We start from the raw sequence: 18246 nt of genomic DNA, 5'->3' as shown, positions 1-18246 counted from the left end.
TTTCAGGGAATCTAGGAATGGGCACCATCACCTGTAGCCCTACCTGGCATCCAGGGAGCGTGCCAGGATGTGAAGACAGTTGACAACAGCTGGGGCATCCGTCCCTGAGGGATGAAGACGAGCTTGGATGAAGGAAGGACTACAGTACAGTACCTCCATCTACATCCACCCCAAATGATCTCTCTGCACCCCTACCCAGACTCCCATAGGCTGCTGTTCTTCCCCATCCAGGCCCTGACCCTCTCCCATCCAGGCCTTGACCACTCAGGCCTTCACTCTCTGATGATGAGCCTGTTTTCCCTGTCCTGGCCTGTGAGCTCCATGAGGGCAGGGCCCAGGACTGTCCCAGTCACTGCCCCTAGGTCTACCTAGTCCATGTAGGGTCCAGGGGAAGAATACAGTAAAGGTTGTTCAAATTAAGGCATGAACCTGGTCCATACTTCTTCAGGGTGGGGTTGGTAATGAGGGGAAGAGAGGGAAGATTAAGAAGAAGGGCTTAGGGAGCAAAGTTACTTACCGAAGAGAGAGACTCGGTGACGAACAAGAGCAGCAAGCTTGCAGAAGAGGCTAATGATAGAGAAAGAAAGATGGGGAAACAGGGTGCAAAGACTCCGAGGGATAGGGGCAGTGATGACACAGTTAGAGGAGGCAGGCATAGGAGAGAGGGAAAGAAGACAGAGCCAGGGGAGATAGGATGATGGGGGAGAAAAAGAAGACAGGAGGGGTGGGGAGGGGCAGAGATGAGTAAGCTTGAAAGGAATTGGCAATAACTGGCATGTTGGGGCTGAGTGGGGAGCCTGGTCAGCCTTACTGACAGGACAACAAATTCATCCCAGTTTGCCTGAAAGTCCCATGTCCTGGGAAACATCTCGGTCTTGGGCACAATAGGACAGTTGGTCACCCTGCCCTTTAATTGCCTCTGCAGGTAGAGGTAGTCAGTGCCCGGCCCCCAGGACAGAGCCCCTAAGATCCAAGGTAGGAGTATAAGGTCCAGGATTACAATGCTGTGAGGTCATGGGGCTGGGTCAGAGATCACAGGGTAGCCCACCTGGTGATCATTTCCTTCTCCTTATTGGAGGCATGGCCACCACTGCCCAGCACTTTGGCCGGTGTGGACAAGAAATACAGGCAGTGGTTGGTGAAGTACTGGTTGATCAAAGGGAGCAGGATCTGAAAAGTGAGGGGGGGAAGAGATGAGTGTGACTGAGTGAAGGGTAAGAGAGTTCCCAGCCTCCTCCAGCTTCTGAGCCCTCCTCTCACCTTGGCAAAGAACTTAATCTCCTGTTCATGCGGGGACTTTTCTACTCGTCCACTGCTGACCACAGCCTCTGGGGAGGAGGGGCAAAAAGGGGTCATGGTGGATTCAAGGCTAGCAAACTCAGGGTGTTCTGATGGGGCAGAGTTAGGAGAGGATGGGAGATAAATTCTTCACATGAAGTCACCTTGTTGGCTCTGAAATAAAACTCTCTCTCCTACCTTTCATCTGCTGCCCTAACTCCTTGATCAAACCCTTCTTGAGGCTGAAAATGGGCAGGGCCATGGAACATCCCTCTCCTCTCCTATCACAAACCCTTTTCTTCTTGAACATCAATACCTGGCATTGAGTAAATTTGAAATAAACAAACATCCCCCTTCTCTCCTATCACAAGCCCTTTTCTTCCTGAACACCAATACTGACACTGAGTAAATTTGAAATAAATGAAACAAGAGGTCAATATTGTTAATTTTAAAATGGGAATCAATTTCAAACGTAATAATAATGGTGACAATGATAATTAATACTATTAAAATAATAATGCCGACCCTAATTATTAGAGACTTGCTATTTCTTGGCACTGTGAGAAGCATGCTTGTGCCATCTCCTCCCACCTTGGATGTCTGTATACAGTACGTTCTCACTTAACGTCCTCCTTAGGTTCTTGGAAACTGCAGCTTTAAGCAAAACAATGTATAAGGCACCGATTTGACCACAGCTCATTGACATAAACAAGAGCTAAGTTCCTATGGCATATTTCTCATCACCAAACTTCTAAATAAAGACCCCAAACACTTCCAATATTAAACTTTGAAATAAATGTGAGCTCTACATACATTTAAGAAATCACTCCATGAGCTGCCCCTGTCACGTCTCTGACCCCGTTTCCTCTCACTCTCCCCCTCAGTCACTCTGCTGCAGCCAAACAGGCCTAATATTCATAGCAGGGACCTCCCAGAGTCTTTGCACTGGCTGTTCCCCTGCCTGGGATACTCTCTCCAGATGTCCACACTGCCCCCTCCCCAGTTCCTTCAAGGTCTTCGGGACTATTCCCCTTTGCACACACCTTAGCTGGCTCTATTGCAGTCTTTCCCCCATAACATCAATCACCTTCTAACACATGAAGTGAGTTAGTTATTTCTGACATTAATTGTCTGAATCCAGGACAGGGATCTTTGTCTGTCTTGCTCACTGTTAGTCTCAACACCTAGAACACTGTCTGGCGCAGTAATTATATGAGGGAGGAAGGAGACATGCGTGACCTGGCTCCCAGGTAGGGCGGGCATCAGGGAGGGACTTCTCCGCACCCAGGTGGGCAATAAACTCCTGGGAAATGTCCATCCAGCGGAGCAACTGCTGCAGGAAGCCAAAGGCGAACCGTTTCTCAATGGAAGATGTATCCAGCTCCATGTCCTTAAGGCCTCTGCGTGGATGGGTGGAGGAAAGGATCAGCTTAAACCCAGAATGCCGTTTCCCATCCTTCTCTGGCTCCGACTCTGATCCTCCAGGCCTTGCTTCTTCGAGTTTCTGCCTCACCCCAGGTCCCTGGAGTTTCTAGCTCCTCCCTGGACTAGAGCTGCTTCTTATCCCAAGTCCCACCCTCTTAACACCCACCCTATTTGTCAGGCTCCACCCTCTTAGCTTTCTCCTCCTTTCTGGTCCCGCCCCCACTCTCCAGGCCCCACCTTCTTAGCTTCTTCCCCTCTCAGGTCCCTCCTCTGCTCTCCAGACCCCGCCCTCTTAGCCTCCTCCCTTCTTTGGCGGTTTCCCCTACACTGGCCTCAGTTCTCCCAGCTGCTGCCCTGTGGGTACTGCCTCTCTTCCCCACTGTTCTCAGGTCTGGCTCCCAGCCCACGTACCTGGTGACTGCATAGCCATTCATCTGCAGGAACTTCAGCAGCTCCTGGGCCTTCTCTCGATCTCGTGCCTTCTCCTTGGCAGTGAGAGTGTCGTAGGGGACCAACAGAGGGTGGGTCCCACCACCTGGCGTGGCAAAGACCAGAAATCAGGGGGCTGGGAGGGACCCAGGCCACTCTCAATGAAGTGGTTCCTGCAGTTGAAGGCTTATATAATTACTAGAGGCTAGATGTTTGAAATTCATGCACGGGTAGGGTCCCTAGGCCTGGCCAGCGATCAGGGCCGATCTGTGAGGCGATTGAGTGGCCCCGCTGGCATCTGCCTTGGTTGGCCTGGGGCCTGCAGGCTGGGGGCAGCTCCTGCATTGAGCCTCTGCCCCCTGGTGGTCAGTGCACATCATAGTGACTGGTAGTTCCATCAATTTGCATATTAGGTTTTTATTATATAGGATAGTAATAAAGACAGAGATAAAAATAACCAAATCATTGCTTTTGGATGTTCTGCACATCCTCACCACAATCCTAAGGTAGTAAATGCTATTATCCCCACGTACAAACACAGAAACAAGGTTCAAGGGGATGAAAGCAATTGTGGAAGATTAAAGTCACACAGCTCTAACACAGGCCCTTATGATCCAGAGCCTATGACTAGGGGACTGTGGAGAAGGAGGATCTGTGCAGAGGCAGATGGGTCCCCTCACCCTTGGCCTCCAGCTCCTGCTTCTTCTTCCGCCCCCACGTGTTGTGGTAATTTTCCGCCAGCTGTTCTGCCATAGCCTGGGTATGGATGCGGAGAGTCAAGGCCCAGATTCGGAGGATGTCCTCCCCCACCCAAACAGACACCTCCACACCCCAAAAGAAAAGATGAGGGGTCTCACCTGCAGCTCCCGGGACAGGGTAACTCCGCTGAGGTCGGGTGGTTGGGGGTTGTAGCCTTCTCTCGGATCATAGGTCTGGGAGGACAAGGGAGAAATGGGGGGCTTCGTGAGTTAGCAGGAAGCCCATGCCCCAACCCAATCTACCCCCCCTCACCTGGCCCTAGACCCCTGCTCTGCACCCTCTCTTTAAGGCCCTGCCTCTAAGCCACCCCCTCCTTTCTACTTTGTTGTCTCCTTTCCTGGGTCTTCTCCTGCACCTTATTGCAGGCCTTCCTCCTTCCCCTACTCCATCTCCTGCCTGGCCCCACCCTCTCCTGGCCCTGCTTCTTATTCTAGCCACTCACCCCCCCCCCCCAGCCCTCCAACCCGGTCCAGCCTCCACCTGGGCACTTTGGGAGATCTTCCTTGTTTTTTTCTTCTCTGTCTTCTCCTCTTCTCCCTCCCTCGCTTTCTCTATGGTCCATTCCCAGGCAATCATGGCCTTCAAGGACTCCTTGATGGGCCAGCGATAAATCTCTTTGTCCTGGGGTTGACAGGAGAAAACGGAGTTGGTGGAATGGGGTGAGAGAGAAGTGGAGGTAAGAGGCCCTGGCTTAGCTTCCCTGGCTTCCAGTATCCCAAAAAGGGGAAAGCCCCCAGCACATGGCTAGGAAGTGGTCCAGTTGAATTTGAAACTAGGTCTCTTCCCTGCTCTGTAACAGAGCTTTCCAAACGCACTCGCATTGTCCCATCTTACACAGGAGACTCAGAGAAGTTAAGGGTGGTCAAGGAATCAAACCCAGTCTCTCCAACTCTCCAGAAGGAACACTAGGAGTCCTGGGTTTAGGGGAGGCAGCCAAGTTCGAGGAACGGCATAGTCCATGGAGAGGGATCCAGCTAGATCCAAGCCTTTGAAGCAGACTCACTCCTCCCTGAACCTCCAAGCTTAGAGGTTTCATTTTGGACCCCCGACATTGGGCCCCAAGGCTTGGTCACCTTCTCTGAAAAGGTCTTATATGGCCTCAGCATGGGGTGGGTCTTCAGCTCCTCATCTACATTCTCCCCATAGGACCAGTTATTCTGGATCTGGAGGTGAAAAGGGATGGGTGGAAGCAGTGTTACCATACAGCTGAGAGTAGGGGCAAGATGAGGGGTAGACAGAAGCTTGGGGGACACAGAGAGGAAACCCTGGAGGGACTGAGGGCTTCAGAGGATATTGTGGGTCTCAGGAAGGGTTAAGGGTCTCAGAAAAGCTGGTGTTTTGAGGCAGGGGTAGGAGTTCCTGGGAAGGGGAGGACCCTGACGCCAACCTTGTCGAAGGCCCACTTCTCATGTGTGTACTCCGCGAACTTGTTAATGAAGGAGTCCAGCTTCTCTGGGATGATCACACTATTAGAGGGGACAGGGTCAGCAGATGTTGGGGCTGGCCCTTCCTCCCATCTCTGACAGTCACATCCTACTTCTCTTTGCCCCAGGCCCCACCCTCTCCTTCCACTAGGCCTCACTTGAGGGTCTCCACAGGTCGAGGATCAAAGTTGCCTTCAGCATCCACCGTGGCCTTTTTCTCAGCCTTGGACGAGTATGAGGCGTCCACGTAGTCAGGGGGCAGGGCCCCTGCTATGGCACACAGACAAGGCATAGCTATGCGGTACAGCTCTTGGTCATACTTCTAGGGATGCCAAGGACAGGGGTGTCACTGCAGGCCTGGATGAGCCTGCAGTTTCTGGAGCCCAAGGATCTCAAACTTATCCCTGCCATCAGTAACCCTTCTTTCTGAGCCCACAAACATGAATTACGGTCCCTCTTCCTAAAACCCAAGCCTCAGTCCCACCTGGACCCTCAAGCCATCCTATGTAACCTTCTCCAAGCCCCCAAATGAGAGGTCCATCCCATCTTCCATGACACCCAAACCAGAGGTCCAACTCATGGATTCTCTTGGATCCAAAGAACCTCCCTCCCTGAACCCTACATTTGGAGATTTCATCCTAAGTCTCAACTTTGGACTCCACCCCCTCCAAACAGGTTCTGTTCAGGGTCCCCAGGTGCCCAGACCTTGTGTGCCAGTGAATCAAAGATGCCCCAGAAGAGTTTCCTTGTGAGGTGCAGCTCTTCCTCTGAAGTGATGCCAAAGTTGGCCCAGCCTGTGGGCAGGCAGTAGTACTTCCAACAGCGCTCATAGTGGTTGGTAAGGAGCTGGATCGGAGCAAGGAAGAGGTAAGCAAATGAGGGGGCAGAAGCAGTTGACAGGCAAATGAAATCCTGGGAGGCCAAGGGTTGCCAGTGCTTTTAAGTACTGAAGAAGGTATGGGTTATGTAAATTGTGCTAATGAGGGGAATGGTATGCTTATTGGGGAGTGGTCCTGGACAGTTTATTATACAAATTTAGCATTCTAATTTTGAGTCAGGATGGGCATTAAAGCAGAGCTGGATTTGTCTGGTATTGTTTTACACAAATAACTAACCCATGAGTAGCATTATGAGTAAATGGACATATGGATGCAGTGGTTTGCTCTTATGTAAATTATCATGTGGAATAGAAACATTAGCAGCACTCCATACAAATGTAATTTGTATAGTAATTGGGAAGAGGGCCTCCACATTTAATATGCAAATTTAAAATAGGGGCTAATTTAGATGTATTATGCAAAATAGTCAAGATATCTGAGTTGGAGGTATCTCCTTATGAAAACTAGCATGGAGCCCGGCCACATGGCTCAGTGGTTGAGCATCGACCTATGAACCAGGAGGTCATGGTTTGATTCCCGGTCAGGGCACGTGCCCAGGTTGCAGGCTCATTCCCCAGTGTGGGGCATGCAGGAGACAGCCGATCAATGATTCTCTCTCATCATTGATGTTTCTATCTCTCTCTCCCTCTTCCTTCCTCTCTGAAATCAATAAAAATATATTTTTTAAAAAAACTAGCATGGAAATAGAAAATAATAGGAAAGACAGTGTGCAAAGATTCAAAATAGCTGTGGAACTGTTTATTAAAATAAATGTATTCATTTGAATAATAGAAGCCTGATGGTCTGGGCATAAAAATAAGCATGCTAATTAGGAAAAGTTGTGTGCCCCATGCAAATATATGTTAATTTATGTGCGTGTTGGCTCAATGTTAGGAAAATTAAACTTCAATTAGAGAGTGTTAGAGGCACCAATGACACAAAGTGAATATTCTGGGAACCCCAGTATGCAAATGAAAATGCTAAAGAATGGCTTTATATTTGTAGTTTAACTGGCCTGGGGGGTGTTGATACAAATGAGCCCCAGAGTGCAGAGCAAGCGGTGGGCGGGGCATGGAAGTGAGCGAGCTAAAAGAGCGGCTGCCCTCACCTTGAGCGGCATCTTGGCGAACTCATTAAGAATGGGCACGTCGAACACCAGGCGCCGCAGCAGGTGCTGCAGCATGGACGGGCGGATGTACCTGTGAGGACATTCGGCGGGCGGTGGGCTCTCACCTGGAAGCCCACCCCACCCCTCGGCCTCGCCCCGCCCCCGGGTTCGCCTACTTGCAGAGTGCCATGAGGCAGTCCTCGATGACATCGCGCTGCGCTTTGGTGAGGGAGCGGCCGCGGGACAGGCGGTACACGGTGTGCAGCATGGAGTCCACCATGATGGCGCGGTGCTCGGTTCCCGCAAAGAGCGGCGCACACTTGGTGATGAGCGGCAGCACCGCCAGGCACAGGTATCTGTTCAGCGCCAGCGCCATCTCAGTAGTGCTGAACGTGGCCTGGGGCGCAGAGTGGGGACTTCAGTCCTCTGTGGCTCCTGGGGTTGCCCTGGCACTCGCGCTGGACAACTCTGAGCAAATGACCCAGGCTTCTGATCTTTTCTCCAAACCTGCTCCTCCTAGTCTCTACTCTCTTATAAAAATGCAGAAGCCAATTAATGAATTCTCATTACCCAGATTAGACTGCTCTGCAGTTCCATCTTCAGCATGTTTATTTCCTCTAACCCCACCTTTTTTCCTGTGATATTTTCATGCAACACCCAGCCTATACCATTTTATTCCAAAATACTTAAATATGTATCTCCATTCAGACAATAAGTTCTATTTAACATTCTATGCTGCCATTATCACACCTCACAGAATTAACAATTTTCCTTATATAATAAAAGGGTAGAATACAAATTGACCCTCACGGTGGAACTACTGATCGCTATGACGTGCACTGACGCTCAGTGCAGGAGCTGCCCCCTGGTGGTCAGTGTGCTCCCACAGGGGAAGCTCCACCCAACCACAAACCGGCTGAAAGCTTGAGTGCAGTGGTGGTGGCAGGAGCCTCTCTTGCCTCCTCCGCAGCGCTAAGGATGTCCAACTAACTGCTTAGGCCCGCTCCCCCCAGGGCTCCTGGGCTGCCAGAGGGATGTCTGATTGCCAGCTTACGCCCAATCCCCCAGGGAGTGGGCCTAAGCCAGCAGGTGGACATCCCCCAAGGGGTCCTGGACTGTGAGAGGGGGCAGGCTGTGTTGAAGGACCCCCCCACCCCCGAGAGCACAATTTTTGTGCACCAGGCCTCTAATGTCTTCATATTCATGATCAGCTTACTTCAATTGTCTCAAAAGTTGCTTTGCATTTAGCTGAGATTGTTTGGATCAGGCCCCAGGAAGGTCAACATACTATGTTTAGCTGACAGGTCTCAGGTCTTTTCATCTGCAGCGGTCTCTTTCCTCCACACCCTTTAAAGCTGTTTATTTGCTGAAGTAACTGGGTCATTAGTCCAGTGGAATTTCCTACATTTTGGCTTTGGCTGGTCGCTTCCTGGTGGTGTCAGTTAACTTGTTCCTTTGCCCCAGTATTTCTGACAAGCTGATGGTTATAGATTCAAGTTCCTGTGTTCCTCTTCCCAATTAACGGCTAAGAGTTATTTCTCCCATCTTAAGAAGAGCCTTTTTTTGACCAAGGTCACCCCTCCAGCACATCGCCATTTCTCTGCCTTCTTTGTTACCAACTTGTGTAAAGACTGTCAACATTCATTGTCCCCCATACCTCATCTCCCAGGCTGCTTAAACTCTCTCCAGTAAGGCTTTTGCCCCATCACCTTGTTCAAACTGTCAAGGACACCAGTAACCTCCATCTGGCCAAACCAGTGGTCAGTTCTCAGTCTTCATCATACTTGACCTTGTCACCTGTTATTAGTACTGTTGTTGTGCACAGGTCTTTGTGTCTCCGTGGTGCTAAACCATCTCTGAGAATGATTATTTCTTATAACCCGAGGTGTTGGAGGTTTCTACCCTGTCCCTTTCCCATAATTCAGTTTTTCTTGGTTTTGTCTTCTATCTTGATGGTGCGGGGGAGAGGGTCAGGATAGCTACACGATTTCAGAACACACTATTCCCACCCTGGAAGTAGGGAGGTTGGCCAGGCTGCTCACCGTGTCCAGTGAGGCAGCTGCCCTCATGTCGGGCAAGAACCCCACGTCCAGCACATGCAGCAAGAAGTCCTGGTTCTCGATGCCATACACACGGTCCAGGAAGAGCACCATGGATGCCTTGTGGTCTGGCACAAAGGATGCAGACATCTTTGGCTGTACCAGAGCCCCATCTGTGGACAAGGACACAGGGGGTCAGAGATGCCCTTCAGACCCATCCTCCCCAGCATTACTCCCTTGCTGAGTCCCGCCCCCTCACACCTTTGCCCAGGGTGGGGATCTGCAGTGGGAGGCTGATGATGCCCACGAGGTCATCCAGGGGCACAAGGGAGCGTAGGATGGCACGGATCCGCAGGGCCTCACCCTTGCCGGCTTGGATTAGCTGGAGGGGGAAGGGGAGCATATCATTGGGAAGCCCATGACCCATTTGACCATTACCCCACTCTATCCCTTCCTGATGCACTGGAGCAGAAGTCCTTCTCATGGGGATAACTCAGGGGTCAGGGAGACACAGCCCTGACCCCAGCCTGTGTGTCTTCACTTCAGCCTTGACTACCCCATGTTCTCACTACTTGGTCTCCCCCCACTGGATAGGGAGCACTGGGAGAGTGAGATCTGGGGCTATCTTGGTCACTGGTGTGTCCCCAGCAATGCCTAACTCAGGACCAATGTTGAACACCTGAATGAAGAGGTTTAAGGCCATGCACGCCCCTCGGTCTTTTGTTCTCACATGCATCTCTGGTGCACAGCGTCCAAGAAGATCAATCAAGGCAGCATAGAAGGACATGATGGCGTGTCCCAGGTGCACCCGGTTTTCCTCAGGGGGCTCCTCCCCAAAGCTGCAGGAGAAGGAAGGTGGCGTTGGGGAGGCAGCAAGGGGCACAGGAGGGCAGGTTGTTCTGTTGAGGAGGGGGGCGGGAAACTCACTGTTCACGCCTTCGGTCCCTGCGGACACCGGGGCCATCCCTCGCAGGGTCCTCAGAGATGCGGATGGCTTCTTCGATGGCAGCCAGCAGTCCCGAGCCACCCTCGCCCCGCAGGGCCGGCCCAAAGCACTCAGGCTTGCGGATGAGCAGCCGCACCACCACATTAGCGTTCTCCTCCACACTCTCACCTGGTGGCTCAGGTGGGGTCAGGAGGCCTTGTGAGCCCAGGGTCCCTCCCCGGGTAACCTTGGACCCTGCACCTCAAGAGTTCATGCCCAGACCCTGCCTCCTGCCCATGCCAGGCCTGTAGCTCAAGATGTGAGCCACACCTGAGGGAGACTTTGGCCAGTGACCCCAGTCTCCTCCTCCGCCTCCTCCTCCTCCACCACCACCACCACCACCACCACCACCACCACCACCACTACCACCTGCCTCACCATTGACGAAGACAGCAAAACGCAGGAAGTCCAGGTAGCGCTCACCGCCGCAGGGGTTCCAGCCGATGTCTGGGTACCCTTTGGCCAGGAGCATGGGGCAACTCTGGAGGCCACAGCCAGCCAGGTAGGACACCACCTGGGGGCAGAGGAGGGCTCAGCCAGAGGCCAGACCCACACTACCGTCCTCCCCAAGGCTCAGGTCCCTGCCAATCCCTGGTGCTCTGCACTCCCATTATCTCTGGAACCCTCTGCAAACAATAACTCTCTTTTTTTTTTTTTTTTTTTTTTTTTTTTATTTTTATTTATTTTTTTTTTTTCAAATTTTTATTAAGGTATTATATGTGTACATATCTTATCATTGCCCCCGACCCCCACCCCACTCCCATATATGCCCTCACCCCCCAATGTTTTGCATCCGTTGGTTACTCTTATATACATGCATATAAGTCCTTCAGTTGATCTCTTATTTCCCCCACCTCTCCCTAACCTTACCACTGTAATTTGACAGTCTGTTTGATGCTTTACTGCCTCTGTAACTATCTTTTTGTTCATCAGTTTATAATGTTTTTCATTATCCCCAAATGAGTGGGATCATGTGGTATTTTTCTTTCATTGACTGGCTTATTTCACTTAGCATAATGTTCTCTAATTCCATCCAAGTGCCTACAAATGGTAGTAATTCCTTCTTTTTTACGGCAGCATAGTATTCCATTGTGTAGATGTACCATAGTTTTCTGATCCAGTCATCTGCTGATGGGCATTTAGGCTGTTTCCAAATCTTAGCTATTGTAAATTGTGCTGCTATGAACATAGGGGTGCATATATCCTTTCTGATTGGTGTTTCTGGTTTCTTAGGATATATTCCTAGGAGTGGGATTACTGGGTCAAATGGGAGTTCCATTTTCAGTTTTTTGAGGAAACTCCATACTGTTCTCCACAGTGGCTGCACCAGTCTGCATTCCCACCAGCAGTGCACGAGGGTTCCTTTTTCTCCGCATCCTCGCCAACACTTGTCGTTTGTTGATTTGTTGATGATAGCCATTCTGACAGGTGTGAGATGGTATCGCATTGTTGTTTTGATTTGCATCTCTCGGATAATTAGTGACTTTGAGCATGTTTTCATGTGTCTCTTGGCCTTCCTTCTGTCTTCTTTCGAAAAGCTTCTATTTAGGTCCGTTGCCCATTTTTTTATTGGATCATTTATCTTCCTTTTATTAAGTTGTATAAGCTGCCTGTAGATGTTGGAAATTAAACCTTTATCAGTGATACCATTTGCAAATATGTTCTCCCTTACAGTGGGGTTTCTTGTTGTTTTGTTGATGGTTTCTTTTGCTGTGCAAAAGCTTTTTATTTTGATGTAGTCCCATTTGTTTATTTTCTGTTTGGCTTCCATTACCCTAGGGGCAGTATCACTGAAAAAGTTCTTTTGGCATATGTCTGAGATTTTGCTGCCTGTGGATTCCTCTAGTATTTTTATGGTTTCCCGTCTTATATTTAAGTCCTGTACCCATTTTGAGTTTATTTTTGTGTATGGTGTAAGTTGGTGATCTAGTTTCATTTTTTTGCATGTATCTGTCCAATTTTCCCAACACCATTTATTAAAGAGACTGTCTTGACTCCATTGTATGCTCATGCCTCCTTTGTCAAATATTAAATGCGCATATTGGTTTGGGTCGATATCTGGATTCTCTATTCTGTTCCATTGATCTATATGTCTGTTCTTGTGCCAGTACCAGGCTGTTTTGATGACAGTGGCTTTGTAATACAGCTTGAAATCTGGTATTGAGATCCCTCCTACTTTATTCTTCTTTCTCAGGATTGCTGTGGCTATTCGGGGTCTTTTTTTATTCCAGATGAATTTTTGGAGAGTTCTTTCTAGGTCTGTGAAATACGCCGTTGGTATTTTAATGGGGAGTGCATTGAATCTATAGATTGCTTTGGGTAGTATGGACATTTTAATGATGTTGATTCTACCAATCCATGAACATGGTATGTTCTTCCATCTGTTTACATCTTCCTCTATCTCTTTTTTCAGTGTCCTGTAGTTTTCCGCATATAGGTCTTTTACCTCCTTGGTTAGGTTTATTCCTAAGTATCTTAATTTTTTTGGTGCGATGGAAAATGGGATTGCTTTTTTAGTCTCTCTTTCTGTAAGTTCATTGTTGGTGTATAGAAATGCCATAGATTTCTTGGTGTTAATTTTGTATCCTGCTACATTGCCGAATTCATTTATTAAGTCTGTTAGTTTTTTGATGGAGTCTTTCGGGTTTTTTATGTACAATATCATGTCATCTGCAAATAAGGACAGCTTTACTTCTTCTTTTCCAATTTGGATGCCTTTTATTTCTTCTTCTTGTCTAATTGCAGTGGCTAATACTTCCAGTACTATGTCAAACAGGAGTGGTGAGAGTGGGCATCCCTGTCTTGTTCCTGTTCTTAGGGGAAATGGTTTTAGTTTTTGCCCATTGAGTATGATGTTAGCTGTGGGTTTATCATATATAGCTTTTATGATGTTGAGGTATGATCCTTCTATTCCCACCTTGTTGAGAGTTTTTATCAAGAAAGGGTGTTGGATTTTGTCAAATGCTTTTTCTGCATCAATTGATATGACTATGTGATTTTTATCTCTCAATTTGTTTATGTGATGTATCACATTTATTGATTTGCGGATATTGAACCATCCTTGCATTCCTGGGATAAATCCTACTTGGTCATGGTGTATGATCTTTCTGATGTACTGCTGGATCCTATTTGCTAGAATTTTATTGAGGATTTTGGCATCTACATTCATGAGGGATATTGGCCTGTAATTCTCCTTCATTGTGTTGTCTTTATCTGGTTTTTGTATTAGGGTGATGCTGGCTTCATAGAAGGAGCTGGGAAGTGTTCCTTCCTCTTGAATTTTTTGGAATAGTCTGAGGAGGATAGGTTTTAGTTCTTCCTTGAATGTTTGGTAGAACTCTCCTGTGAAGCCGTCTGGCCCCGGGCTTTTGTTTGCCGGAAGCTCTTTGATGACTGCTTCAATTTCTTCCATAGTTACTGGCATGTTGAGCTGTTTAGATTCTTCCTGATTGAGTTTTGGAAGGTTATATTTTTCTAGGAATATGTCCATTTCCTCCAGGTTGTCCAGTTTGTTGGAATAGAGTTGTTCGTAGTATTTTTTAACAATCCTTTGTATTTCGGCGGGATCTGTTGTTATTTCACCTCTTTCATTTCTGATCTTGTTTATTTGGGTCCTCTCCCTTTGCTTCTTGGTGAGCCTGGCTAGAGGTTCATCAATCTTGTTTATCCTTTCAAAGAACCAGCTCTTGGTTTTGTTGATCTTTTGTATTGTTTCTTTGGTCTCTATGTCGTTTATCTGTGCTCTGATCTTTATTATTTCCTTCCTTCTGGTTACACTGGGCTTTTCTTGTTGCTCTTTTTCTAACTCTTTGAGTTGTTGGGTTAGGTAATTTATTACCCCTGTTTCTTGTTTTTTGCAGTAGGCTTGTAGAGCTATGAACTTCCCTCTCAAGACTGCTTTCGCTGTGTCCCATAGATTTTGGATTGTAGTGTTTTCATTGTCATTTGTTGTCATGATGTTTTTTATTTCTTCTTTGATCTCTCTGGTAACCCAGTCATGGTTTAATAGCATGCTGTTTAGTCTCCATGTGTTTGATTTCTTTGGGTTGTTTTTATTGTAGTTGATTTCCAGTTTTATGCCACTGTGGTCTGAGAAGATGCTTGATATGATTTCTATCTTCTTGAATTTGAAGAGACTTTGCCTATGTCCCAACATATGGTCTATCTTTGAAAATGACCCATGTGCGCTTGAGAAGAATGTATATTCTGTGGCTTTGGGGTGAAATGTTCTGAAGATGTCAATTAATTCCATCTGGTCTAGTGAGTCATTTAGGATTGATGTTTCTTTGCTGATGTTTTGTTTAGAGGATTTGTCCAATGGTGATAGTGGGGTATTAAAGTCTCCTACTATGATTGTATTGCTGTCAATGTCTCCCTTAATATCCTCCAGGAGTTTTTTTATGTATTTGGGTGCTCCTGTATTGGGTGCATATATGTTTACCAGAGTTATTTCTTCTTGTTGGATTGCTCCCTTTAGTATTATGAAATGGCCTTCCTTATCTCTTGTTATGTCCTTCAGTTTGAGATCTAATTTGTCAGAAATAAGTATTGCTACCCCAGCTTTTTTTTCAGTTCCATTTGCCTGGAAAACCTTTTTCCATCCCTTCACCCTCAGTCTGTGTGCGTCTTTTTTTCTGAGGTGGGTTTCTTGTAGACAGCAGATATATGGGTCGTGTTTTCTTATCCAATCTGTTACCCTATGTCTTTTGATTGGGGCATTTAATCCATTTACATTTAAAGTTATTATTGATAGGTACTTATTTGTCGCCATTCCTATTCTTTACCCCTGTGTTACTTCTTCGCTTCCTGTTTCTTTCTTTCTTTTTTTTTTTTTTTACAGTAGACCCTTTAGCATTTCTTGCATTGCTGGTTTGGTGGTAATAAATTCCCTTAGTCCTTTTTTGTCTGTGAAGCTCCTGATTTCACCTTCAATTTTGATTGACAGCCTTGCTGGGTACAGTATTCTTGGATTCAGCCCCTTCCTTTGCATGACTTTGTATATTTCATTCCATTCCCTTCTGGCCTGATGAGTTTCTGTTGAGAAATCAGTTGCTAGTCTGATGGGGGTTCCTTTGTATGTAACTTTCTGTCTCTCTCTTGCTGCTTTTAAGATTCTTACTTTGTCGTTGGTGTTTGCCAATTTAATTATAATGTGCCTTGGCGTCGGTCTTTTGGGGTTCATTTTGCTTGGGACTCTGTGAGCTTCTTGGATTTGTGTGGGTTTTTTCTTCCCTATATCTGGGAAATTTTCTGTCATTATTTCTTCAAAGAGGTTTTCTATTCCTTGCTCAGCTTCCTTTCCTTCTGGAACCCCTATTATGCGGATGTTGTTTTGTTTCGTGTTGTCCCAAAGTTCCCTTAGACTCTCCTCCTGCCTTTTAATTTTTTTTTCTAGAAGTTGCTTTTCTTGGGTATTTTTTTCCATCTTGTCTTCTAGCTCACTGATGCGGTCCTCTGCTTCTTCTAGTCTACTCTTGATGCTTTCTATTGAGTTCTTTACAGCAGCGATGTCATTTTTCATTTCTTCTTGGTTCTTCTTCATTTCCTCTTGGTTCTTGCTCATATTGTCGAATTTGTCTTCCATTCTTTTCAGCCACCTTATGACCATTTCTCTGAATTCTTTTTCTGGAAGGTTGCTTGCCTCCATTTCGTTTACTTCCTTTTCTGGTGATGCCTGCTTTTCTTTCATATGCGGGCTGCTTCTTTGTCTCCCCATGGTCTCTCTTCTCTGGGTGTCTGGTTATGTAGTTCTCTCTCTCCTTATCCCAGGCGAAATCTGACCTTTCCGTGGTGGAGTGTAGAGCTCCTCTGAACCCGTGTGCTTGCGCCAGTTGGGGAGCGTTGTTCTGGGGCTCGCAGCTGTTCCTAGGGTGCCGCAGTTGTGGATTCTCAGGCTTCAGATAAGCTCCACTTTCCGGATCAAGATGGCGCAGACTCCGCGTCCAAGCCCGCAGCTCCGGGAGGGGACCCAGCCGCAGTTCGTGCTGCCAGGTCAGGGGAACCCCGTTCAGCAGTCCCCCACCTCCTTCTGGAATTCAGCTGTCTCCCAACCAGCCAACAAACACTCCTTGTGCGTCCCTCAGCTGTTCTTTCTTTCTGCTCCGGGACAAGGCTCGGAACACGTCTGTCTATTCCGCCGCCATTTTCATTTCCAACAATAACTCTCATCCTCTGCCCTAAATTCCCACCTGCCATCAGTGGGGCCTCCACCCAGGGCTCTCTGCTACCCCCAAGTCTGTCCCCTACACTCAGTCAGAGGGACCCTGTAAACACCTGAGTCAGGTCATGTCCCTCTCCTGCTCAGAATGCTCTGGTAGTGCATTACACATGGTAAAAGCCAGAACCCTTATTGTGGCCCACAAGACCCTCCACACAACCTCCCCGCAGTATCTCCTGCCCTCACTTCCCACCACTCACCCCTCACTCCTTCTGCTCCAACCACCACACTGTTCTTCAAAATCATGAGGTTCAGTACTACCTCGTGACCTTTGCACTGGCTGTTCTCCTGCCTGGAATGTTCTTTCCCCGGATGTCTACATGGCTCCTCACCTGCTTCAGAGTTTTACCTGAATGTCACTATCTCAGGGAGGCTTTCTCTGATCACTCTTGTTTAAACTTGGACACCCTTCTGACACTTGATATTTTTCTCTCTTGCCTACTTTTTTTCTCTCTTCAACACTTATCACTAGCTAATATACCGTGTCTTTTACTTATTCATCTTGTTTATTATCCATCCTTCCAACTAGAACAAAGACAAGGATTTCTGTCTCAATCACTGTCATACCCCTACTGCCCTGCACATAGTAGGTGCTCAATAAACATTTGTTAAATAATATAATAGTGGATAACTGTTATTGAGTATTTACTGTTTTGTAAATGCTTTCACAGGTTAACTCACTTAATCCTCTGATCAGCTCTATAACTTTTTTTAATTATATTCATTCTGCAGATGAGGAGACAGAGGCTTGGAGAATTTAAGGCATTTGTCCAAGACCATGCAGCAAGGAAGTGGGGAGAGTTAAATCTAAGTTTCTGAACTCAGAGCCCTTCAGTGCTACACCCAGAAGCAGGGGCACAGAGGGCCAAGAAATGTGTCAAGGCCAACAGCTGGGAAGGGTGGAGCATGGATTTGCCCTCAGCTCCACGAATGAGTGACTGGGGTCCTGTTCTTTTCTTGAAAATTATTCCCCTTTTGATTTGATCCTGGACCATCCAAAATGGCCCCTCATAATGGGTCCTGAATCAGCAGGTGCCCCCAGGGTCCAGGCCTCCTCCCTCCACACCTTCTCCAAGTCCTGCTCCTGCAACGCCAAGGCCAGCTCATTGTTGTCAATGACAGAGGCAGCTGCCACGTCCAGGGGTGTGGAGCCCTGCATGCCTGTGGGGGCAAGAGGTTGTGAGAATGCGTTTTGGAGGTGCTTAGCCACCTGTCTCCTGCCTATCTTACCTCCTCTGGAAGCCCTCCGTGACCACCCCTTTCCAGCCTGGGTTGGGTGCCTCTTCTGTCCTGTGCTTCCCCATCCAAGGTCTGACCACTCTGGGCTGTTGCTGTCTGGGATGGGTCTGTCTTCCCCGATGCACTTCCCCATGAGCCCCATGAGGGCCAGGCCCAGGGCTGTCTGGGTGTCCCCAGCACTGCTTAACACAGGGTCAGACCAAGGGCAGTTGAAAGTCAGTGTTTACTGAATGAATGAGTGAGCCATTGGAGAGTGAGGGGAGCCTGGATGGACTGCTAGGAGTGGGCTCTGGGAGGCATCACCAAGCCTGGGGGTTCTCACCCAGGCCAATGCCACTGTTCTCTAGCAGGTAGCTCAGGTGGTCAAACATGGAGCGCTGGTTCTGCCTGCTAATGCGGCAGAAGTAACAGAGGAAGCGGCAGCAACTTGTCACCATCTTGGGGAAGCGGATCTCCTGGGGTGGG

The 18246-nt window shown here is 48.0% G+C and overlaps 1 protein-coding gene across 9 annotated transcripts in view; it reads right to left on the bottom strand.

The window, feature by feature from the left end:
- The window catches only part of RYR1 (ryanodine receptor 1), a 144960-nt gene that overhangs the window by 71573 nt on the left and 55141 nt on the right, over positions 1 to 18246 (bottom strand). For all 9 annotated transcript variants that reach the window (XM_080644317.1, XM_080644321.1, XM_080644319.1 and 6 more), the window contains 22 exons: positions 18104 to 18236; positions 17609 to 17703; positions 10704 to 10839; positions 10268 to 10454; positions 10071 to 10179; positions 9602 to 9722; positions 9344 to 9513; positions 7478 to 7698; positions 7302 to 7392; positions 6021 to 6161; positions 5474 to 5637; positions 5279 to 5357; positions 4965 to 5054; positions 4372 to 4512; positions 3990 to 4064; positions 3813 to 3888; positions 3115 to 3238; positions 2563 to 2678; positions 1261 to 1328; positions 1049 to 1170; positions 518 to 567; positions 44 to 104 (listed from right to left, as the gene is read on the bottom strand). In XM_080644317.1, the coding sequence (XP_080500443.1) occupies positions 44 to 104; positions 518 to 567; positions 1049 to 1170; positions 1261 to 1328; positions 2563 to 2678; positions 3115 to 3238; positions 3813 to 3888; positions 3990 to 4064; positions 4372 to 4512; positions 4965 to 5054; positions 5279 to 5357; positions 5474 to 5637; positions 6021 to 6161; positions 7302 to 7392; positions 7478 to 7698; positions 9344 to 9513; positions 9602 to 9722; positions 10071 to 10179; positions 10268 to 10454; positions 10704 to 10839; positions 17609 to 17703; positions 18104 to 18236 (2570 nt within the window). The remainder of the gene's footprint in view (positions 1 to 43; positions 105 to 517; positions 568 to 1048; positions 1171 to 1260; positions 1329 to 2562; positions 2679 to 3114; positions 3239 to 3812; positions 3889 to 3989; positions 4065 to 4371; positions 4513 to 4964; positions 5055 to 5278; positions 5358 to 5473; positions 5638 to 6020; positions 6162 to 7301; positions 7393 to 7477; positions 7699 to 9343; positions 9514 to 9601; positions 9723 to 10070; positions 10180 to 10267; positions 10455 to 10703; positions 10840 to 17608; positions 17704 to 18103; positions 18237 to 18246) is intronic.

This window comes from Plecotus auritus, assembly GCF_963455305.1.
Source record: "Plecotus auritus genome assembly, chromosome: 10".
NCBI classification, from domain to species: Eukaryota; Metazoa; Chordata; class Mammalia; order Chiroptera; family Vespertilionidae; genus Plecotus; species Plecotus auritus.
This window is presented reverse-complemented; position numbering and strand designations above follow the sequence as displayed.